General features: G+C 35.5%; 1 protein-coding gene and 1 non-coding gene across 2 annotated transcripts in view; both read right to left on the bottom strand.

Moving 5' to 3' along the window:
* Nucleotides 1–25,753, bottom strand: part of LOC121736000 — a 125,168-nt gene that overhangs the window by 19,407 nt on the left and 80,008 nt on the right. The window contains exon 2 of the mRNA XM_042127016.1: nt 4,837–5,117. Within this exon, the coding sequence (XP_041982950.1) occupies nt 4,837–5,117 (281 nt within the window). The remainder of the gene's footprint in view (nt 1–4,836; nt 5,118–25,753) is intronic.
* Nucleotides 1,548–1,666, bottom strand: LOC121736291. The gene has a single exon (XR_006036987.1). It is a non-coding gene; the product is annotated as a 5S ribosomal RNA (ribosomal RNA).

Here is a 25,753-nt window from a genome sequence, read left to right as displayed (position 1 = left end):
TAATAGTAAATTATTACAATTTACAACTCGAGACTGACGGCGATCATTGTTTGTGCAACAGGATAGCGATCGACGTTGCCATGGTGACATACTTATTTAGTCAATTCAATAAAATAATACGGGCGAAATACTTAATATGGCAAAGAAACGTTGCCGGGACAGCTACTTATATAATATTATTATGCCATTATACACAGCCCAAAGTATCATCATTTTGTTTTTTTACACCTTGCATAGCTTGATACATTTTAAATTTTAATATCAAATGATGGACGGAATGCAAATGCATTCCGTCCATCATTTGGAATGCAAATGCATTCCGTCCATAAACAATTGAGTTCGTCAATTCTTGGACAATAAACAATTAATTACGAGATAAAAGACTCAAAACTTTTCAAGGTAACAGTTAAAATATAATTAAATTTTAGTGTTATGCTTCCATTAATGTTCAACAGATGGCGTCAGTAACAACGATTGAGATCTCAAAATTAAAAATTATACTAAAAACATACAGAATATTACCTCTTTACGCTTCAACCGCTGCACCGATTTTGATGAAGGTATGGACGAATTTCCAAGTCCCAGACTTTATTCCAGTTTTTATCCTAGTTCGATTAACGTACGATTCCTTCGAGATTTACGGAATCCGCGTCTTTTTCTATATATTTAGTGTTAATTAATATTAAAAATAAAATAAAATTGTACCTACTTAACAATCATTAGGTATTCAGTATGCAGTTTATGCTCTTTGGTAATTTATTTGGTTCTCAGAAAATATAATACTAAGCATACAGTAGCTACCTAACCGTAGTCCGTAATCCTAATATGACATTAAATTTTATTGGAATACATCAAAAATATTAGTGGGGTACTCCTAAATCTGAGGGACCATCAAAGTCCCCTCAAAACAATAAAGTGCAGAGACCAATCAAATGTTTTGTGGGACAATTAATTTTAAGGACTAAATACCAAAATAGGTTTAGCGTTTGGAGGGTAGTTACTGGACTTTTTTTGTCTTCTTTTGCGTTTAGTGTACACTTTTCTTGGAATCCATAATAATATTATAAATTCGAAAGTGTGTCTGTCTGTCTGTTACCTCTTCTCGCCCAAACTACTGAATCGATATCGCCGTTTGGTTATTGGTATGTAGATATTTGAGTCCCAGAAAACAAATGGTGGGGGAGTATCGCCTCTTTTTCATACTAGGGCGGTTCTACCATAAAAAAAGTTAAAAAACACCGGTCTATTAATAATAAGTAATTGTAAACAAGAAATTTACAGTGCAAGTTAAAAGTTTCAACAACATTAAAATAAACCCCGGAAATCTTTGTCACCGACCCACTTATGATTCTCGTATCGCGTGATATCAGAATTAATTCTCATGCGCAACTTGGCACTCGGCCATTTTAGATTTATATTTAAACTTCTCCCTTCTACGGCTTAGCAATAATAACTTTTTAGTGCAAAAAGTCGGCAGATACTTAAAGAACTTCCTTCGTTTTTAAAAGTCGGTTAAAAATAGTAGTATTGATACAAAAAGTGTAAAAAGCCAACATCACGCGGTATTCCCAGGCGGTCACCCATCCAAGTACTAACCGCGCCCGACGTTGCTTAACTTCGGTGATCGGACGAGAACCGGTGTATTCAACGTGGTATGGACGTTGGCAATAGAATTTCGATTTTAGTGTTCCCTTTTTTATTGTTTACATAATTTTAACGTGTTACATTAGCAGATAATAATATAATTTCTTATTATATTGCACCGTTTGTCAATTTCAATAAACATAAAAATATTATGTTGTAATAACTAATAAGTATCCACGTAACAGCTAACGAATTCTATTTTCTAGTTTTGTTTTAATACCGCCTGTTTATTTAGAATAGCAATGTAACGAAACACCAAGTGTCATTTTACACAGGCGCGCCTAAACTTCATTTTTCCATACTAATATTATAAATGCGAAAGTTTGTCTGCCTGTCTGTTACCTTCTGTTCCTATTACCTTTTTACACCCAAACCGCTGAACCAATTTTGCTTAAATTTGGTATGGAGATACATACTATGAAGTCCCGGGAAAGGACATCTAATGCTAAGTACTCACATACGGTTTTGCTCGATAGTTTTACTCTAAATCGAGTAATACTGTGTGGACCGCAAAACTCACAGCTCGAAGGCTCGCATCGAGCCAGTTTGAAGGCTTGCATCGAGCCGGTTTGATGGAATTAAATATATCGATTTAGGCGCTTTGCAGACGACGGGGCGGGGTGGGCCGGTCAATTTCGCCGCGAACGATAGCACAAAGGGAATCCTAATATTACCAACGCACATGGCGGGCAAAAAGACCGCGCCGCAGGTGCCCGGCGGACACTGGCGGCGCATGTCCGCGGCTGCCCGCCGTGGATCACTCAAACCAATTTACATGCAGTAACGCAGACGGCGTGAGCTTTGTGTACGCGGCGCGGGCAGCCGCAAACATAGACGGGCGTACGCGGCGAAACTGACCGGCCCGCCCCGCCCCGTCGTCTGCAAAGCGCCGAGTAAAACTATCGAGCAATGCTGAATGTGTGGACGAAAGCCCGAGCCGCGGGTTTCGCTCGACGTTATTGCTCGATCGAGCAAAACCGTATGTGAGTACTTAGCATTAGCATACGTTTTATCCCGTAATAAATATACGGTTTACGGTAAACGAATTTTGGCGCAACGGAGTGGGCGTCACTTAGTTTTCAATAAAATGTGAAAGCTTTGTCTTTGTGTGTCTAACTTTATCCTACATACAGACATACAGGAACCGTACATTTTCCGGGATAAAAGTATCCTATGTCCTTTCCCGGGACTCAAAGTATCTCCATACCCAGCAAAATCGGTTTAGCGGTTTGGCCGTGAAAAGGTGACAGACAAACAGACAGACAGACGGACACGCTATTACATTTATAATATTAGCATGGATATTAAATCGTATACGCATATGAAACAATGACTTGATGTATGTAATGCCCCGACATTGTGCCTTGTAAGTTGTAACCTTGAGCGAACATTGCAATAATATAATTCAAGTTTATACAGTATTATAGGTCGGTATATCACGATACAAACGTTATATTTTCTTACTCGATATAAGGTGTAACACCAACCAAATGGCGGACCGCGGTCCGCATCCGGACCGCCGCGTGCGGACCAAGCGTTTTCGAAGATGAACTTCGTTGAAATAAATTTCGGTCTCGACTTACTGATCAACATCTCCAGGATTCAATAGTTTGCAACAATTTCACTCCAAACATCAGAGAGATAACACTTATCTAGTTAGAAAAATTGACACTTTTCTCATTTGTAAATGATGATGAAAAGATAAACCTTTGTAATTTCCGTAATGTGCGGGCCGCGAAGGTCATTTAATTTCTTATAATGGACCCCGAGCCAAACTAATTGGTGACCCCTGCTTTAGGGTTTGTAATATTACAGAGTTCACTGTTAAAGTGGCAGCGCTGGAAGAGTAACTTTTTTTTTACATTTGTTTGGTAAAATTCATGACACTGGGGCCCTAGCCCATACAAATCATAAAAAATGGTGCTCTTTCAGAGTTGCTACTCTCACAGTAAACTCTATAATTTGCCGTACTGTCAAAATTATTAATAAGGGCCCACCATTATTACAACTCAACATTTTTTATTGGAGGAGAGGGAAGGGGAGGTCATACCAAATGTTATAGGCTTCAAAAGAAAACATAATATAGCTCGAGTCCTGAGTAGAGAGACTGTAAGGGTCAATTTATACTAGCGCAGAGTCAAAGCGTATCGAAGCGAATTATTAAAACTGAATATAACAAATTCAACCTTAACTCCAAAACGTTAACTGACTTTATTACTTAATCTGAGAATTTAATAAGGCGCGCGCATCCGCGCGAATTCGCGTTGATGCGCCTGACCAACGCTGATTGGCCGCCTCGCAGAATGTATGCGTTACGCGCTGGAGTGAATTTTCTGTGTTCAGTTTTTGGGAATTCGCTTCGACTCTGCGCTAGTATAAATTGACCATAATAGAGTGCGACCTGTCAAAAGGGACAGAAACTCTCAGGTTATAAGTGTGTGGATGGCCCCTAAGTACTCCTAGGTTCTATAGGCGCTAGGAAGTCTTCAGGCACTTACTAGTAAGTAACTGTAAGTAGTACCATTACTAATTCAGTGACACAAGGTAGTGCTACTACACGCTATACAGTATACTACGATGTAGTAAGATAATGAACCTAGTGGTTCATCGACACGTGACTCAGGTGAACAACAAAGCGCAGGTTTTAATATTGTTCTTATTTTGTATGGGTAACTAAATTAGGTTTGTATATTGAGACCTCAGAACAGAAAAATAAGTCTTAAATCTGTGATTGAGAGATTTTGTGTGTCAAAAAAAAAAGGTTAACGTTAACTGTTAAAACATATAATAATATTTTATTATGTATTTCGCTCTTCGTACAAATAAAGGTTATTTTTTACAAAGATTATGAACTATAGCTGTTTTAGGTATAAAATATTTAAGTTTTCTGCAGCTAAACTTATACAAAAGCGATTAAAAAACACGGACTTTCCAGAAAACCATACGGTGATTAACTTAAAAAACTTGTTAACCCTATCGCGATTTTCATAATTAATATATGCATATATAATTGTGTGCTTTGAGTACCTAATTTATTCATAGGTAGGTGGCAGTCGAGTGTTATTTGGTTGCGTTAGAATGCAAGTCGATTCTGGCTGGCTTTAACCATAACCTGACTAAAAGTGGGTCAGCTGCCTATCAATTTTGTTGATAGTACCATTGATTTTTCTAACCCTAAAATGTTTTACTCACCTCATCAGTCCCAACTCCGTCAGCCACGTCCGTCCCGCCTTTATCCCGCCAATGCTTCTCATTCGTCACTGAGAACGTGAAACTCCTCTCCCTTCTTGGACTGAGCAGCACCCCCGAGCGGTTCCTCGCGTATATGTCCAGGGTGTCCACGCGGGGTCCGAATACATCGTCTTCTAGCTCACCATCGAAGTTGAGGGTTAAAGGTGGTGAGGAGGCTGAGCGTCGGCACGGTTGGGGCGGCGGCGGCGGGCGCGGGAGGTCGGACTCGGAGAATGGACGGTCTGCGAACAATAAGTAGATGTTAATGAATGAATTAGTCAACCAAGTTTTGTTGATTACAGAACCACAAAAAGGAACTCTAACCAGCTGATTTTTTGTATATTGGTAGGTTAATAGTTTTATAATTTAAGAGTAGCCTTGTCCTACAATCACCTATGTCCTTTCCCAGGAGTCATAGGCAAAGACAACGAAGTCACAGACAGACACACACACTTTCGCATTTATAATAATATTAGTATGGATCTACAATATAATATTTGATAACATTACAAACACGATTAAAACTTTATTACTATATAAAACATAGGATGCAATAAACCGGTTTAGCTATCGTGATATCGATCGAGCGATCAGAAGGTGGCTACCAGATCCCCTGGGGGCAAACGCTACCATGATATTTTAAACTTGATCGGTTTATAATTTTCTCTATTTCATAGGAGAAATTACTTTAATGTTATTTTATCGACTTCCAAAAAGGAGGAGGTATTTTATTTTTTAGCTATTGTCACTGAGTTATACTTATAACTTATAGTATTTATAATTCAGTGGCTTTTGTAGATATCGTCGAATGTAGAGTCTATCCGCCGTTCTCAGAGACATTTAATTATGATTAAGCTTCAATTTAATGAGGAGTTTGACAGATAATGTATGGGCATATGTCAAAATTTTGAATTAATTACAATTAGGAGCATTTAAGTTATTAATGTTCCACTTTGAGTGCGGCAGTATGTCGGTAATTTCTTCGGTAATTTATTCTTTTTTTGTTTTATATTTTACTAAATTTTATACGTGGGAGAGCCATGCTTCGGCACAAATGGGCCGGCTCGACCGGAGAAATACCACGTTCTCACAGTAAACCGGCGTGAAACAGCGCTTGCGCTGTGTTTCGCCGAGTGAGTGAGTTTACCGGAGGCCCAATCCCCTACCCTATTCCCTTCCCTACCCTCCCCTATTACCCTATTCCCTCTTAAAAGGCCGGCAACGCACTTGCAGCTCTTCTGATGCTGCGAGAGTCCATGGGCGACGGAAGTTGCTTTCCATCACCCGTTTGCTCGTTTGCCCCCTTATTTCATAAAAAAGCTAGATGTTGCCTGTGATTACACAAGTATATTAAAGTGCCGCTTGAACCGTACGTTTTTTTGTTAGAAAAAGTATCCAATGTCTTTCACCTTTTCCTCTAAATTTCATCAAAATCGGTAGCAACTTCTGTGCTTATTCGATAGATACAAATTATAAACAAACAAGCCTTATCTTTCAATAATTAGTGTCAGTAGGTAAAGATATTTTGAACATAGATTTAGGTGATCTCTTACGGCCGTTCCCAATATTTGATCTATCTCTGGTTTTGCCCTACTAGAGATAGGAATAGCTCACAATTGTCTAATGTGAGCTATTCCTATCTCTAGTAGGGCAAAACCAGAGATAGATCAAATATTGGGAACGACCGTAAATCAGAATCAAAACCTACATTTTTAATTACTTAATGTCACTGCACGTCAACAAAATTATCAAAACAAGATTTTAATAAGGTTGTGCGCAATTAAACAATTTTGAAAGCGGAGAAAGTGGATTTTGCGAATATCTTTATTACCAAAAGTGTCGCGATGACAAATTCATAAAAAAAAAAGCAGCGACAGAACAAAGGACAACCAATTTGTTATCAATAAGATCGATGGCACGGTTACCAGGACCGCAGAATATACCAAGAGGTGAACAAAGTATAAATACAAATTAATAAAATCTTGTGCCTCGGCGAAACCTGTTCTGTCACACGTGCAAGCGCGCGAGACGGAGACATCTTCCGTCCCGCTCTGAAGTGCAACGTTAATACTATATGGATGAGACGGTGGTTTGACTAACCACAGTTTTATGTTACGTAAGTACACGGTGTCAAGTTGTAGCCATTGTTTCATATTACACTAGACTCTACCGTTCGATTTGACAGCTTTGATTGCAAATTAATTGCTTTCTTGGAAATGAGAAGCAAGCTTGACTCATAGTGGAAAAATCGCTTACAAAATTATCTTTGAGGATTGACAGGTTTAGCAGTTTATGTGCTAACAGTCTAACCTATTATATTAGAAAGAGTAAAAAGATTAGGTTTTTAGGCCAGTTGCGGTAGCTTCTCCCCATAAATCTGCTTTAAGTGGAGCACCATGATGGGATTTTATTGTGTAGACTAGAGTCCCCAGTAGACTGCCGATATCCCCAATCCGCCGTGGATGCGTAAAACATTTCTTCATATAAAAATGGTTATAGGCGAAGCTTGAATCATCTTTTACAAGATGTATGAAAGAAATATGGTAAGAATTCGATATAAAAAATATATGAAGGGAACAATTACTTCCAAGTACTTTTAAGCACTTTTCTTTTTTTCCTCACTTTCCACCTTATGTTTCAGAGTCCTTTGCTTAAAGCTTTTCAACAAAAATATTAATGTACTTAATTAAAAAGTATACAGATTCAGTAATACACACTTTGGCAAAAAAAAAATACATATAAAAGCAGCATCGATTTTAAAAGTAATAAAAAATATTGACAAAATATTCTGAATATAATATCCACATTACGTTGTCGGGCATCTTTTTTTTTGCTGGCGCGTAACACAGGTGTGCTGTCTATCCAACATTATAGTTTATCCTCATAAATAATATTATATTTTCTATAGCTAAATCATTTGTTACTATTATATAATATAATATCTATGCATAGGCAATTTGCATTAAATCAACTTAAATCGTAAAGTTGTTATGAAGTTTACTTTAGCAGGTGGATAATATGGTTTAATATAGCTATAAAGGCCGCTGTAAATATGTTAGCAACTTTTAAAGCAGCAATTTTTATTTGTGCATGTAGTGTTTATCTGTAAATAACTTTGACAAAACCTTTCTGTGCAGAAACCTCGCACTTCACAGTAATCTTACTTATTACAAAAACAAGGTTAGATATTAGATTATTAGATTGCAAAAACTTCATTAAAATCAAGTAGTTAGTTTTGGATTTTATTCTTTAACTTTAAAAGTATTATCATACTGAAAATGGGAATAAGTAAGTTGAAAACCTATTAATTATTGACATTGACGACACTAAAAAAACATTTTTTTTGTAATGCTAATGACTGTATTATAATAAAACTAAGACGTCTAAAAACTTTTTAATATATTCTATAAAAAACTTAAATACTTAACTGTTCCGCTAAAAAAAATCTTTGTTAAAAATGGGACGACAATCCTGCGTTTACCTTAATTTGATTTCTTCCTTGGCAGAGTTTCCTCACGTCTTGCGTATATACCAGGGTTTAATGAAGGTCTAAGAGGTTTCCTAGAAACATAATTCTAGGTTTGTGCATGCGCAATCCGTTACAGACTAGTCCTTCACGGGCTAACAACATAATTCTTATGTTTTTGATATAAGACTCTATAATATTTTATTATCTAATTAAAATTTCATTAATTGTGTACAAAGGTCAATATGAGCAGCAACAATTACATCAATTTCAAATAATATGTCACGATTTCACAAACTTTTGGTTAGAAATACAATGGCGTCAATGGCACATTGGTTTAAGGTCTTACAATAAATTCTACATTTCTTACCTTATAACGTAATAAATAAATGTGAGTCTTCAGTCCCATTTGATTTGAACGATCATTGTTTCTTTACTCTACTCTGCAGCTTCATTCACTCAATAGGCGCCGCAGAACGGTCAGTGTGGTGCTGACAAATAGCTCATACGGCCTCTTTTTTTTTTTTATGAAATAATGGGGCAAACGAGCAAACGGGTCACCTGATGGAAAGCAACTTCCGTCGCCCATGGACACTCGCAGCATCAGAAGAGCTGCAAGTGCGTTGCCGGCCTTTTAAGAGGGAATAGGGTAATAGGGGAGGGTAGGGAAGGGAAGGGAACAGTTGAGGGTAGGGAAGGGAATAGGGTAGGGGTTAGGGGATTGGGCCTCCGGTAAACTCACTCACTCGGCGAAACACAGCGCAAGCGCTGTTTCACGCCTGTTTTCTGTGAGAACGTGGTATTTATCCGGTCGAGCCGGCCCATTCGTGCCGAAGCATGGCTCTCCCACGTATAAATCCTCTATTCTGCAGTTCCAATGGAACCGTAGGGTTGCAAAAGTTGTGCTATTTGGCTGCGGAGTGGCTGCTTGATGTTTGCAGTGCACGCTTTAACACTTGAGCTTGGCGCCTTTGCGAATAATAATGCTCCAAAGCTCATAACCAGCTAGTTTGTGCTACTTGGGAACCTATCCTAAATTTCCACTAATATTTCAAGACTTTTATCCAAATCGGTTTAGCCATTTTGAAAGTGAGAAAAAACCTAAAAGGTTTTAAAAGACATTGCAACATACAATAAATTCCCAAAAGTTAAACCGTAACTACCTAAGCTTTCGACATTACGCGAAGCTTTCATATTGCTAACAAACATCCCATCAAAGATCAATAGCTGTAAAATGTACGTAAATCATTCTGAAGGTAACCGTACACTTTGTTCTAGCGGTTCGGTCAGTTTATGGCGCGCAGTAAGGTGGTCTTGCGCCGATACAACTTTGCGGTGTTGTTAAAATGTATTTTTAAATTGTAACCTAATTAGGAAATGTAAGATTCTGTGTGTATATGTTAGTACGTATTCTTCCATATCATAATAATATGAAAGTGTGTCTGTTTGTCTGTTACATCTGCAAGCTCAAATCACGTCGCGCTCCACGTCGCAGACAATACGTGTTTAGTGTTATAGTGTTAGTGTTAGTTTTTAGTATAATTGTATGTATGTTAGTCTATAAGGTATTTATAATATTATGGGCCAAGATGCCCGCGTTAAATAAATAAAAAATAAAAAAATCGCAGAACCTATTTTGATTTCGGTGTTGTGATACTTTCAAGTTTCAGATCCGGGAAAGGACGTAGAATAGTTTTTATCTCAGAAAGTTACTACTTACTGCGCGAGTACGAATTTAGAATAATCGGCCAAGTGCGAGTCGGACTCGCGCACGAAGGGTTCCGTACCGTTATAGAGCAAAAATAGGCCAAAAATTGTATTTTTTGTATGGGAGGCCGCCCTTAAATTTTTATTTCAATATTATTATTAATTATTAAAGTACACATACAATTAAGGCCTTTGTGAAAATTTCAAGTGCCTACCTGTTGTCATTATTTATATCGACCAAAAAAGGCCAAAAAAATCACGTTTGTTGTATGGGAGCCTATTATTACATACTTCATAAAATTGAAGATAAGTCGTCATTAATCTCCCTGAGTGAAGCCATATGAGCTACTCATAAGTTTAGGCACTAAGCATTGACACAGCTTTCGGTATCTAAGTTTCTGATGACTCTGATAATTCTGATTTACTCAAATAGCCAGTAACGGTTGACCAATAAAATAACAATTATCGAATTCCCATAGAGTCACCGACTTGGTCAAACATTCACACGCTGACCATTGTCAACTGAGTGACTAAGCAGTCACGGGTCAAATGACCAAGTCAGTTAATTGACCAGCGTGACAAAAAGAGAGAACTGACAGCTCCTGAAAACTGTCACGTCATACTGACTTCACTCGTGGGAGGTCTTGAAACGAGGATTTTGGTCAAAAAGCATAATATTTAATTTGTTAAAGTAAGCTAAAAAATTAAAAATTGTAGTGGATTATTGAAAAATATCGACATAACTTTGAAAATTCATCACTATATTCTTTGCAAATTTTCACTTATAATACCACAAGAAATGCCAGATAATTTTGAAGCTCGTGTGGTATTCGGGGGATTATTTTTCCGTCCCAAATGTCGGCCAATAGAATTAGAATTTGTTTTTTATATATAGCAACTACCAGAGAAAATTTTCAAAAAATTATGAGTATAATACCATGTAGGTTGTACCACGTGACGTCGAATGGTGCAATTCTATTGGTCGATATTTGGGTCGGAAAAATAATCAAATAAATTAGTATTTTTATAGGTCTGATCACTGATGGCAAAAAGTGAGGAATAAAACATTTTGATCCTTTTTTTTTCCTTATAGCGGCTTATTGTGTGTGAAACATGCAAATATAAAAATTTATCCGATGATCAAGGATGTTTTTTGAAAATTTTGGTAGACCTATACAGTATACTTGCCTATACAGACAATATTTCTAGTTTGAAAATTGCAAGAAAATATTATAGTGATGTAACAGTACAAAATTTTATCTTAGATAACTTTTTTTACATACTCTGCGGTCGTGTATCTCGCATTTCCCGTAGTCCCATCATCAGGAGCAGGAACTCCGTTGGGGTTTTAGTGGGTAGTCCCGGGTGCGTTTTTCCCGCGTGGAGAGGACCTCCAGGCCCCGGAGATGCGTAAACGCATTCCCCCAACGAAAAAAAAGGAAGCGACGCGGACAGTGACGACCAAAAGATTTTTTTTTTAATCGAACACAGTTCTCAGTAAAGCAGCTATGAATGACATTAGTAATTATTATCATTACTATTGCATTTTACCAATGGCATTGTATGCAAATACACAAACCACAACTTGTTAATTATTACAGTTGCTACGCTATGAATAATGATTTGAACGACAACGATTTTTTTTTAAATGAAATAAGGGGGCAAACGAGCAAACGGGTCACCTGATGGAAAGCAACTTCAACATGCATGTTCAACATGAATTTCCACCAAGAACCGACAGTACAATCAATTACATATGTTAAATCGGCAAGCACGGCTGAATTACTGGTACTGTACAAAAGTTTAAAATTTAAGTTAAAGAAAAAATCACAACATATATGGTTTAATTCACAATGTCAACATCTTAATATAGTGGAAAAAGTGCAAGAAAAGTGTGTTTTATTAGTGTTCAACATGAATTTCCACCAAGAACCGACAGTACAATCAATTACATAAGAAAGCAACTTCCGTCGCCCATGGACACTCGCAGCGTCAAAAGAGCTGCAGGTGCGTTGCCAGCCTTTTAAGAGGGAATAGGGTAATAGGGGAAGGTAGGGATGGAAAGGGAACGGAATAAGGGAGGATAGGGAAGGAAATAGGGTAGGGGATTGGGCCCCCGGTAAACTCACTCACTCGGCGAAACACAGCGCAAGCGCTGTTTCACGCCGGTTTTCTGTGAGGACGTGGTATTTCTCCGGTCGAGCCGGCCCATTCGTGCCGAAGCATGGCTCTCCCACGTCAACCTAATATCTGTCTGGCATCGTTGGAATACAAGGTTTAATCTAAAACTATAAGAAGTGACAGAAAAACGAAAAGAATCATATCCGTAGTGGTAAGTAAAAAAAAAACAGATTTTGGGTGACTATATTTTAGTAACAAAGACAATTTTTGGATAATTTAAATTAATTATTTAGGTACAATTTAAATAAAAAAAACCGATTGGATTAAAATTCTACCAATCACTAACATACTATTACAAAAGAAATGGCATTTTTATTATTCAAATGAACACTACAAGTAGTGACAATATTTTGTTACTTTTGCGCATAATATGATGCCACAAGACTTATTTTATTGTCATGTATTATTATATTTTTTAAATAAATGCATAGAAATATGGATTTAGTCACCAACTAGTACTAATTCATTTGGCAGCTCGTAAGAAACGTAATTTAACATTTAACTTGACTAATTTTTTTCTCAATTTCTCACAAAAGAACTTCTTTGTAATAGGTGTTCTGTGGTAATAGTAAGGAATCATCGCTAACACTTCCAACTGCCTATAACCATTTAAAAAAACGAAAATAACTTTCTCCATACCCGTATCCGAAAATTATTAAAATTTTTGGGCGTTTTTGAGTTATGGCGTTATTGACCACCGACAATGGGGGTACCAATACCGGTAGCTGCGGTTCAACCGCATTCGGTGATTTGTACATTTATGGTTACTTTACGGTTGGTAATAACTCCAATTTTATGGATATGAAAGTAATAATTGACAATGGATCGAAAGCAAATTAAATTTTGAGGTATTTTTTCAGTTGGGTGTACACTGCAATATAATAGTTTTTTCTAACGTAATTTTTTATAATATCTTAATATAGTGGAAAAAGTGCAAGAAAAGTGTGTTTTATTAGTGTTCAACATGAATTTCCACCAAGAACCGACAGTACAATCAATTACATAAGAAAGCAACTTCCGTCGCCCATGGACACTCGCAGCGTCAAAAGAGCTGCAGGTGCGTTGCCAGCCTTTTAAGAGGGAATAGGGTAATAGGGGAAGGTAGGGATGGAAAGGGAACGGAATAAGGGAGGATAGGGAAGGAAATAGGGTAGGGGATTGGGCCCCCGGTAAACTCACTCACTCGGCGAAACACAGCGCAAGCGCTGTTTCACGCCGGTTTTCTGTGAGGACGTGGTATTTCTCCGGTCGAGCCGGCCCATTCGTGCCGAAGCATGGCTCTCCCACGTCAACCTAATATCTGTCTGGCATCGTTGGAATACAAGGTTTAATCTAAAACTATAAGAAGTGACAGAAAAACGAAAAGAATCATATCCGTAGTGGTAAGTAAAAAAAAAACAGATTTTGGGTGACTATATTTTAGTAACAAAGACAATTTTTGGATAATTTAACCTTTTAATCCCCAAGCGGCCGGATCCGGCCGCCACAGATTATACTGCAGCCATTCCGTCTACACCCAAGCGGCCGGATGTGGCCGCGCTCTTTCGTTCGATTGAATTACGTATTTCGTTGACTTAGAGACTACTTTTGTATGAAGAAGTTTGGTTAGTTATGATCTACGATAAATTTGCCACATTCTGAATGCAAAATATTATACAATCTGTGGTCGACGAATATTTGTCAGTCATTTGAAAATCGTGAATTTTTCGTGTGTGTACTGCCATGTTGTGTTGTTTGTTTGATATTATTGATGGATTTAACGAATGTAAGTAGTAAAATAGTTTAATTTATTAATTATAATTTATAAATAGTTTTAGATAATCATTTGAAAGAAATACTTACATCGTAATAACTTCTAGTTTACACGAGAAAATTTGGTTGTTATTTATGTGATTTGAACGCGATTTGTTTAATATTTTTGTAAATAATTGACGTTAAAAGCGTATATTATCGTGTACAAAACGATTTAGATCCTAGTAATAGTATATAATAGTATCGTTTTAGTAAAATAATCAAGATAAAAATTACCTATTTATAACGGCTTTTTGCCGGCCGCGGCCATTTTGAACTTTATTTGTATTGCACTAAGGACGAAGTTTGCTTGTGTATAATACCAAAACCGGTTTTTATTACTCTTATCTCTTATCTGTTTATTGATAACAAGTTAAGTTATTTCAAAGAATTGTTTACATAAACAGTTTGTATAGCTCTGTGTTATTGAGATTATAATAATGTAATAATATATTTGTTGCGAAATAGTTAGAAACATAGATTTCAAAGTTTACAGTGATGAGACAAATATCACATCTGACTAAATACTATATTATGATGGCTTGATAGATAGAAAATTTAACATATATTATAATATTTTTCACACAAACATAAAATATGGATTAGATGTAAGGTTATTACATTATTTGTACAAAGAGGGTAGGCCGGGTGCCATTTTTTTTTTGCAAACCACGTACCCTACATTTTTGCAAAGATTTTGGCACTTACTGAAGGGTTAAATTAATTATTTAGGTACAATTTAAATAAAAAAAACCGATTGGATTAAAATTCTACCAATCACTAACATACTATTACAAAAGAAATGGCATTTTTATTATTCAAATGAACACTACAAGTAGTGACAATATTTTGTTACTTTTGCGCATAATATGATGCCACAAGACTTATTTTATTGTCATGTATTATTATATTTTTTAAATAAATGCATAGAAATATGGATTTAGTCACCAACTAGTACTAATTCATTTGGCAGCTCGTAAGAAACGTAATTTAACATTTAACTTGACTAATTTTTTTCTCAATTTCTCACAAAAGAACTTCTTTGTAATAGGTGTTCTGTGGTAATAGTAAGGAATCATCGCTAACACTTCCAACTGCCTATAACCATTTAAAAAAACGAAAATAACTTTCTCCATACCCGTATCCGAAAATTATTAAAATTTTTGGGCGTTTTTGAGTTATGGCGTTATTGACCACCGACAATGGGGGTACCAATACCGGTAGCTGCGGTTCAACCGCATTCGGTGATTTGTACATTTATGGTTACTTTACGGTTGGTAATAACTCCAATTTTATGGATATGAAAGTAATAATTGACAATGGATCGAAAGCAAATTAAATTTTGAGGTATTTTTTCAGTTGGGTGTACACTGCAATATAATAGTTTTTTCTAACGTAATTTTTTAAATAGTCTGAACATAAAAGCATTATTTAATTCTTTACACTAAAGTGCATCTTTTAAGACAGTACCTATGTAAAATTTTACATTTAATTAAAAAAAAAATCACTCTCAAACCTAAAAGAAAATAAAAAATAAAAAAAGGTTGAGATAGTGGGGTCAAGTAAAAAGGTTTCGTAGCCGGGTTATTGAGGTTGTGATTTGTGACGAGTGTCAGTGTAGGCGGCTACCGTGTAGTGAGGGGACATCGATATGCACTATCGATAAAAACTATCGACACTTTAGAAGCGGTTCAATGTTTGGAAAATGCTCGAGGCTCGGTTCAAATTTTCGAAACTGTTATTCAACAAAACTAGCACGTACTCAATTGTGTGAAAAAAAGATATAATCCATATGTTTTTTAATATAGGATACAAATGATATTATCATCATAAGAGCTATAAACTAAAGAAATAAATACTAAAAAGACCTTGGTAGTAAGACTCATTAAAGTTATAATATAATTTGCAATAATCACTCATTAAAGCTAACATGAGTATTAAATCATTACAACATGAAATAAAAAGTTAATAGCAATTTAAAACTTAAGTTTTAATGTAAATTTAAAAACCACAACCTAAACTTTTATGTTACGACTTACGAGCTTTGTAAAAAGTTCATTTAGCAAATAAAAAAGTAATTAAATTGGGTGTAGTGATTATAATCTCGGTCCTAATCTGATGAGGAAACTGTGTCAGTGCAATAAACTTTTAAAAGGATCCGAGATAAAAGATTTTGGGTGCATGGGTTGAATACGGTACGCAACGAAAAGTGATTTTTTGTTTATTTTGCTTTAAATAATTTTATGCCACATGTGATAGGTGTAGTTATAAATTATATATACATAATATAATTTTAAATGTGTTTATTAAAATTACGTATTTTATTAACTTATTTGTTAAAATTAATTACTAATGTTTATAAAATATCCCTACTTCCAAAATCTACCTGCCTGTATATCTCTGTCTGTTTTGAGACTCTTTAGTACCTAATTGCTGTTTTATTGTCATATTATTTTATTATAATACAACTTTTTACTTGTTATTCGTATTTTACTTTTCGAAATTATCGATATCGACCCATCACTAGAGGCCACTGACCTAAAAAAAGTATAAGATGATATTTTATTTTCGAGATACAAGTGCTATCGAGGAATAAATTAAAGGGTTTATATTCTATACCACGTGTGTAGGGTCTGCAAAACAGAGTGTGTAAGTGCTACCTTACAAATAGAACGCAGAGGGTGGAAGTTAACTCCATAAGGTCTAATGGAACCAAAATAAAACTAGGTGTGCCACAAGGGCCTTTTCTTTTTCTCATCTATATAAATGATTTACCTTATCTTGTTAAAGATAAGCATGAGATAGTACTTTTTGCTGATGACACTTCACTAATTTTTAATGTGAAGAGGCGACAATTTAATTATGACGAGGTAAATAGTGCTCTCTCAAAAATAGTACATTGGTTTAATGCTAATAATTTACTTTTGAACTCTAATAAAACAAAATGTTTAAAATTTATCTTGCCAAATGTTAGGCAAGTACAAACCAATGTACTATTAAATGATGAGAAAATTAATTTAGTAGACACCACCGTATTCCTAGGCATAACGCTGGATTGTAAGTTACAATGGGGTCCACATATTGCGAAACTGGCAGATTTTAATTCTGAGATTTATTATGTAATTTATTTCTGACTTTTTTGATATTTTATCTATTCATTATTGGTTTGATTGGCTGATGCCAAAAGTTAAAATCCATATTTTAGAAGCTTCTACTTGGTCCTCCTTGTCATTCCTTGCGCTTTCAACAGATGAAGAACAGTTTTGTGAACACACGTCGTCTACTTTTTGTCTCCGTTTTTTCCGACGGTATACAACAATATCACGATTATTACCGTTCGGTTACGTATAAACTGGCTCGCTACTGGTTCTACGCGCACACACACACACACACACAAAACCTGCGCATACACACACACACAAAACCTGCGCAAGCGCATACGCATACAAAACCCGCGCATACACACAAGCAAATATCTGTGCACGGACATGATAGATGGGTTCTGTTTTTACTGGAGTTAAAGGTGGAATATATTATTTGAAAGGCTGTATCTTAAAATGTATGGTTTTAGTGTTATGGAGTAAAGTTGCAATTTATTTTAATGTAATACATACATTATAGGGTAGGAAACTTGAATTGATTTATTAATATTTTTTTTTAAACCTATAGTTTAGAACGAGTTGGTAGACTTAACGTTAAAAAAGTGTATTTAACTTTATATTATGCTTTATTTCAGAGCTTTTAGGCATAGTATGAATAAAATGTATGTCATGTCACGTATCAAATATAATAATAATAATATGTAATGTAACCTTTAATTGGTATAGCTGTTTTTAATGATAAGTCGACAAACAAATTCGAAAACATTAGAAAAAATGTTTACATAATAATTAATATCCATATTCTGTCTTCGCCATATTATGCCAATTCCTCTATTTAAAATACATAATAATATTATATCAACACCGCTAAACAACGCTAATAAAAACATAAATTGTCAAAAAACCTCAAAAACTAGAAATAAGTCGTGAATTTGCTGCCGTTCCACTAAAATAGCTTCAACTAAAAAAATACACCTAGAAATAAAACCTTTTTTTGCGTACATTTAAAATCCTGTAGATATACTGTTGATAGATCTAAGTATATCAGTAGATATAGAATATAGATCTATCAACAGTTTCTACAGGATTTTAAATGTCAGTAGTTCAGTAGATCTACATCAATAGTACGTCTAATTAATTTACTTTATATTATAGCCTAATATAAAAAATCGTTTCGTTGCAGAATTATCTTAAACTCTGCAACGAAACAAAAATATAATATAATACCGAATCGTATTGATAAACTTAGAATACTAAATGCAACAGAATAATCAAAAAAGGCGAAGTAACAAAACGAAAAAAAAAGATCCGTCACGAACATAGGCTAGGGAGTGAAAAAAGAAAAAGGCTGTAAACAAGTTCAACGTTTATTTTCGTCGCGTCTCTCTCGCACTTACAATGATGCAGTATTGCCGTCTCTTTCACATGGACCGAACGCTGGACACCTGTGCTTTAGTTTCCCCAGAGTTCCAACGACCTCAACCTTACTTGAACAAGAAATAACCTATTCGTTTTATTATCTACACGTTATTTTCGCCCTTACAGCTGCGTTGTAAGCGCTATATTTGTGCAGCAAACTTATAATTATAGATGCGTTATTTTTCGATGTACAGCAATCATTGTCGTATACTGATTTGATTCTGAGAGTTTTTTTTCTTTTTTTTTCGTTTAATGCGTAAACTAATGTCTCGTAATAATAATAAATGAACACCTGTTACTATAATCCTATTGTTAACTGAATGTAGGGTAAATTAGGGGTTCCGATTTTTGGTGCAAAATTACAGTTTTTTTGTAACGTTAGGGCGAACAGCTTTTTGTTATTTTTTGCGTTAATTCGAAGCAAGTGGATATTTTAATGCACTTGCTATCGACAAAATAAATCAATATTCTTGTTTATTTTGGAAATTTACTTGTCTAAAATAAAATATCAATAATATAATCTAACACAATAATGCAACGTTGTCAGAATATTTGCATTAAGTATCGTATTTTATTGTTTAAGTTGTCTAAACTTTAACTACCTAATTAAAAATTCTATTACCTCGTGTACTATAACATTTATTGCAATTATTTTAATTAAATTAATTACTTTATGCACATTAATTTACAGCCGGTAATTATTTCACTGTAGTAATTATATTTCAGCTTTTATCAATCGTCACCTACTTTGGAAGCAACTAGCCTACAATATTTTTATATCAGTTAGTAATAAAGTAATTAATTTTTTTTTAAATGCATCTTGTATATCTTGAACTGTAATTTTATGTGACTTATGTTTTAAACAGTCAAATCTAAGTATAAACATATTTTTACATTACAAATATTTTTTAGAAAAACCGGTTAATGATTACTTTTTAGATATCTAAGCGCTGCAGGAAAAAAAATCTTATAATTTTTTTTATTACAATTTAAATTTAAAATGATCCTATCATCTTTCGATTATACCAGTGTCACCTATCAATTATCATATTATGTATTATCTTGCATAATACCCACGAAAAAAAACCCCATATGAAAGATATGGGTAATTCAATACTTGTATCACTATACCATAATTACAATTTACCCCTACATTATAATATATCCCAAAATACCCATGGAGAATCGAATTCTATATTCAAATTCAAATTTAGAAGAAATCATCAATTAGAATTAAACATCGGCTGTCACCAATTTTAATGTCCACCCCATAGTATCACCAAAAAAAGATAAAATCATTAGTTATTCAGAAGCTGAGATTTTTTCCCACAACGAGTTTTCGATCGTAAAATTTTATTTCTTCTAATTCCAATTTTATAACTTTGAATGCGTTATCGCATTCTATTAAATATTATTAAATACTGTCTCAAAAAACTTGATTTTGTTTTTAGTGGAAATGGAACTGATAATATAAATCTTTGAAATAACCCTAACTAAAGAAACAAATTATATTATTTTTTCTATTATAGAACTTTTAGTTCGACTTTTGTTTTGCTACCAAATAGGCAAATACTAAATTACTTACTTAATATTGATGTGAAGTAAAGTTCGACTTTTGTTTTGAGTACCAAATAGGCAAATATTAAAATATGAATGTGAGCAAAGTAAATAATATAGAAAAATATAGAAATGTAAGTAAGAATCTACGCACGTAGCGGACAAACAACTTTGACGGAAAAATATTCGTACAAGCCGTACAAGCAACGTCATTTACTCTTATTTCGATTTTACCTTGTTTGGCACCATTTTAGTAAAAAAAATGTCAGAAACAACCTCACTATTATAATTGTCTTGAAGACAATTTCGCTTGAAACTGTGTTCCCTTTTTATTGCAAAACAAAAACTTTTTGTGTGCTTTTACCTTATCTTTGTGGTCAAATTTTAACCTACAAAACCTTTGTCCTTATTCAACTTGCACAGACATGTCCGAACATGTCTAGAGGGCAGACGTTTTTTTCATTTTTTACGAGACCGTTACAAAAAATTCTCTTATCTACATCTATCTTAATGAATTGGTTATTGGGTATTTTTTCTTTTTTCTATTGTTTGTTTAACTTTCTACTTAAAAATCAATGCACTTGAGGAAAAAAATTATAGGTCAAGTAACAAGTTTTAGCAAAAGTTTTGAAGTTAATTTTTTTAAATTAAAAACTGGATGCCGCCCGCATTTCCATTGCGCCAAAATTCAGTTATCGCGCGGGAACCGAAATTTTCCGGGATAAAAAGTATTATCCTTTCCCAAAAAGTATCTCCAAATCAAATTGTAGCAAAATCGGTTCCGCAGCTTGGGCGTGGAGAGGTAACATACAGGCACACTATCGCTATTATAATATAAGTATGGATGAATAAGCTTCTTTAATCTTTAGTATTGTAGCTTCTATCACATATCAATACAAATATACATATAATATACTTATAATGTCTGCTACCGGTAGAGTTGAGTGACCTCACTCGCGCAGCGCCGTAAAGGTCTTTTTGTTTGTTTTGGTGTTTGTTACGATATACTACGCCGGTAATGATAGTATAATGTTTGACAGCATTATTCGATGCAGATATTATAAATGCAAAATATATTGTATGTTACCTTATTGCTTGGTTGATTTGGATGAAATTTTGAGTTATTACGGCAAACTTTTTAGGATAATTTTCATCATGAAAAATTTACGGTTCTTGCTTGATAACCTTACACGAAGCAATATCTTGAAAGACCAAGACACAGACAAAAGCTAGTATTTATATATTATGTATAGTATTATTCTATGTTTTTTTTATGAAATAAGGGGGCAAACGAGCAAACGTCACCTGATGGAAAGCTACTTCCGTCGCCCATGGACACATGGCCTTTTAAAAGGGAATAGGGTAATAGGGGAGGGTAGGGATGGGAAGGGAATAGGGTAGGGGATTGGGCCTCCGGTAAGCTCACTCACTCGGCGAAACACGGCGCAAGCGCTGTTTCACGCTGGTTTTCTGTGAGAACGTGGTATTTCTCCGGTCGAGCCGGCCCATTCGTGCCGAAGCATGGCTCTCCCACGTATTACTATGTAAGAATTAAAAGAAAATATTGTTTTCAAAGGCTTTACTTATTCGGCTTTTAGCTAGTAACATCATTAAAACGAGTTACAAAGACAGAAACGAAAAGTTACAAACATGATAAGTCGCGAAAGGCAAACAACAAAAAGTGATGGTTCAAAGAACAACAGAATAAATGTTCATGACCTGCGCAACAAGTCAACGAAGTTTACAACACAGTTTAAATATCATACGGTAGAGAAAGCGTGTTCGTCAGTCCAGCCATTTTTAACCCCCCACGAATACAAAAGGGTGTTTCAAGCTTGGTATGTCTGTTTTTCTGTATGTATTTGTGTCTGTCCTGATCTATTTTTTTGTTTGAAAGTATACCTGATTGATTGGTTCTTAGACAATTCATCATCATCAGCTTGCTCGCGGCTGAATAATTTTGGGGTTTTTTAAATTCTTTATTCATGGGACGTTTCAATTGTCATAGTACTTGCGTTTGTAATTAAAATACGAATTTTACATTGGATGGATTAGAAATAGTAAAGAGCTTTTCTTATTTCAAGCTCTTTAATTTCAAAGCCTTATCAAAGTCGGTCAAGTTATCCTTGTGCCTTGCGCATACTAATTGAATTCAAGGCATCAGGTAACAAACTTTTAATGTCAAGTACTAGGCTCACAGAAGTTTTCAAGAGGTTTTATATTAAAATCACTACCAAAAAGGTCAGACGTAGTGACGTAAGACGACTGGCTTTTTCGCGCAAAAAGCAACAGATACATTTTTTCTTTTTTATCTAGAGAGCCCGCTACTCGGTTATGCCAAAATTCAATTATCACGCGGGAACCATACATTTTTCGGGATAAAAAGAAACCTATATCCGTTTCTTGGACTCAAAATGTCTCCATACGCATACGGCATACCAAAGAGCATGTGGCATTTTAGTATGAAGCCTGATATTATACCTACAAATTCGCGATTAAAAAAAAGTCACTTTGGACTTTGGAGTTTGGCGGCAAGTAGGGAATGCAATACCGGGATACCGGGATCCCGAAATACCGGGATCCCGCATGCATTTTGCGGGACTAATCCCGGTCGAAAATTTAGCGGGATCCCGCGGGACTGGCGGGATTACAAAGAAGCGTGATTCATACGTGTAACCCTGCAGGCGGAGGTGCGTGAACTGGCTACTAGCCCACAGCCCACTAAACAATTATTTTTACAGGAGCCGTTTGGCAGATGACACAAAATTAATACCTTAAGTTTTTTAACATACTTTTATAAGTTTGGGCTGTAGCGGACTCTTTGAGTTCAATTTTATATAGCTATATTTCGAAACCCCGCACTGGGCCTACACAGCGTAGGGGGGCGTCCCCCGGGTGGCGGCTGGGGGGAGGTCGGTAGCACAGCCTAGCTAGCTACCCGGCTAAGTCATATTGACTCGCCAACCAACGTAGGATGCGGTCCTCCAGCATTTTGGGGGTTGTGCGGCGGGTTAACACCCCGCCCACGTAAAAATCACACATTCAGAAACCGACTAAGAGAAATAAACGATCTGATCCAAATACCGATGACCCTTGGCGAAGAAATACTGACTTTCGATTGGCCTCATGGAATGTACGCTCTCTGTTTAGACCCGGTGCTATCTACCAAGTAAATAAAGAGATAAATAGATATGGCGTAGGTATAGCAAGATCCAAGAAGTAAGATGGCCTGGTAAAGGTGAATGTAACATAGATAGTACCTCAACTTTGTTTTACGGCGGCGGCGAATCTGGATGCCATACACGCGGCACGGGCTTTATAGTTGCAAATAGGCTATTAGGAAACGTGATTCGTTTTGAAGTTATATCTGACAGAATCTCAACTCTTCGTATTAGAAGTAAAATCTTTAACATCTCTTTAATCAACGTGTATGCCCCTACCGAAGTAGCCGACGAGAACGAAAAGGATGAATTTTATGAACTCCTCGACTTAGTTTACGATCAGCTACCAAGGTATGATATAAAAATTATGTTGGGCGATTTTAACGCTAAGATTGGACGGGAGGTTATTTTTGCACCAACCATTGGGATGCATAGCAAACACGAACAATCTAACGACAATGGCCTACGACTCATAAGTTTTGCAACATCCAAAAATACTGTTATAAAGAGCACTATGTTTCCACATAAAGATATATATAAGGGCACTTGGAAATCACCGGATGGAAAAACTGTCAACCAAATCGATCACGTTCTTATAGAAGGAAGCAAAAATACGATCCAAGATGTAAGATCCTACCGTGGCGCCGACTGTGACAGCGACCATTACATGTTGGGAATTAAAATAAAAGCTAAAATTACGACAGATAAAAATAAAAAATCGAACAACAACTTAGGAATAAATACAGAAAATCTTAAGAATGATGCCACAAGGAAAACATTTCAAATTGAATTAAAAAATTCATTTAACGATTTAGCTGTAGATGACACAAATATAGATAATATTTGGACAACAACAAGAGACACCATCAAAGATGTTGCACTAAAAACGCTTGGACGCAAGACCAGGAAAAAAAGGAAAGCTTGGTGGAACGAAGATTCATTTTACCAAAAAGTATTTCCTATTTGTATTTTGATGTAAGTACTATCGATTGGAACATGTGTCATCTCTTGCCTCTAAAATTAGTTTTTTTTCCAAAATTTCCAACTTTAGGTATACCATATACCATACCATATATATTTAGGTTCCTGCGTGAAGGGGTTAAATACAGACATACTCTCGCATTTATAATATTAGTATGTATGGATGGACGGTTTATTCTTTCAACATTTTTGTTACAATATCAATATTTTTAAAGTGTTGTTGATTCTCTACCTATCTAGCTTAACTGAGCTTAACACTTTTTTGTGTGAACCCTTCCGCGGCACGGATCTTGGGAATCGCTGACTTAAATGGGGTCTTTTGATCCTATGAAAAAATACTTCACAGTTCATACAAGTAAATTGAAGTACACGATACAATTTGAGAATGTAAACTGTCTACTTGTCCGATTTGGATGCTATTTGATTCAACAAAGAATCAAAAGGATCATTGATTCAACAAGAAATCAATAAAACACTTATCTACTTGTCCAATTCTACTACTACGGGGAAGAGAAAAGGGGGTTTTTATCTCACGAAAACTTTTATTTTTAATCCCTAAAAAAAAGGGGGTATCATATTATGCTTAACATATTTAACTGACTATCTGTCTGTGTGTGACTGTACGTGGCATCGTAGCCCCCAAATGGGTAGGCCGATTTTGATTCTTTTTAGGGTTCCGTACCCAAAGGGTAAAAACGGAACCCTTTTACTGGGACTTCGATATCTGTCCGTCTGTCTGTCTGTCTCCAGGGTGTATCTCAAGAAGCGCTATAGCTAGACTTCTGAAATTTTCACAGATTGTGTATTTCTGTTGCCGCTACAACAAATACTAAAAACAAAATAAATTAAATATTTAAGGGGGGCTCCCATACAACAAACGTGATTTTTCAAACATTTTTTGCTCGGTATCAATGATGACAACAGGTAGGCACTTGACATTTTCACAAAATCCTTAATTATAATATGTATCATTTAATAATTAATAATAATATTTAAATAAAAAAATAAGGGGGGCTCCCATACAAAAAACACAATTTTTGGCCTATTTTTGCTCTATAAAGGTACGGAACCCTTCTTGCGCGAGTCCGACTCACACTTGACTGATTATTTAATTCTTAATTTATTGTTATCATACATTGGTTATTTACTCTACAAAGTAACTAAGTGTTAAAATAAGCAATGTATAACGGGGATGCGCTTACATGTCTCAAATAGTTTTGATCATTTAAAGCTATAGAGCATCAGCCTTATAATCGCCTATAATTGGCCGATTAAGGTGCCAGAGGTTTATTATCTCTGCGCTCGATAATCAAGCTTATTAAACTAAGTTTAGCCTGCGGCTTCGTCTGATATATCTAAGATTTTAGAAAGATTTTAGAAATAAAAGCAGATGGCGCCCGCAACTCTGTTGCGCCATTTGTTTATTACGCGAAAACCGTACATTTTTCCGGGATAAAAACGATCCTATGTCCTTTGCCGGTAAAAGTATCTTCATGTCAAATTTCAGCAAAATC

Source organism: Aricia agestis, chromosome 18 (assembly GCF_905147365.1).
Source record: "Aricia agestis chromosome 18, ilAriAges1.1, whole genome shotgun sequence".
Lineage (NCBI taxonomy): Eukaryota > Metazoa > Arthropoda > Insecta > Lepidoptera > Lycaenidae > Aricia > Aricia agestis.
Note: the sequence above shows the minus strand (reverse complement) of the source record. Positions and strands in the feature narration are given on the sequence as shown.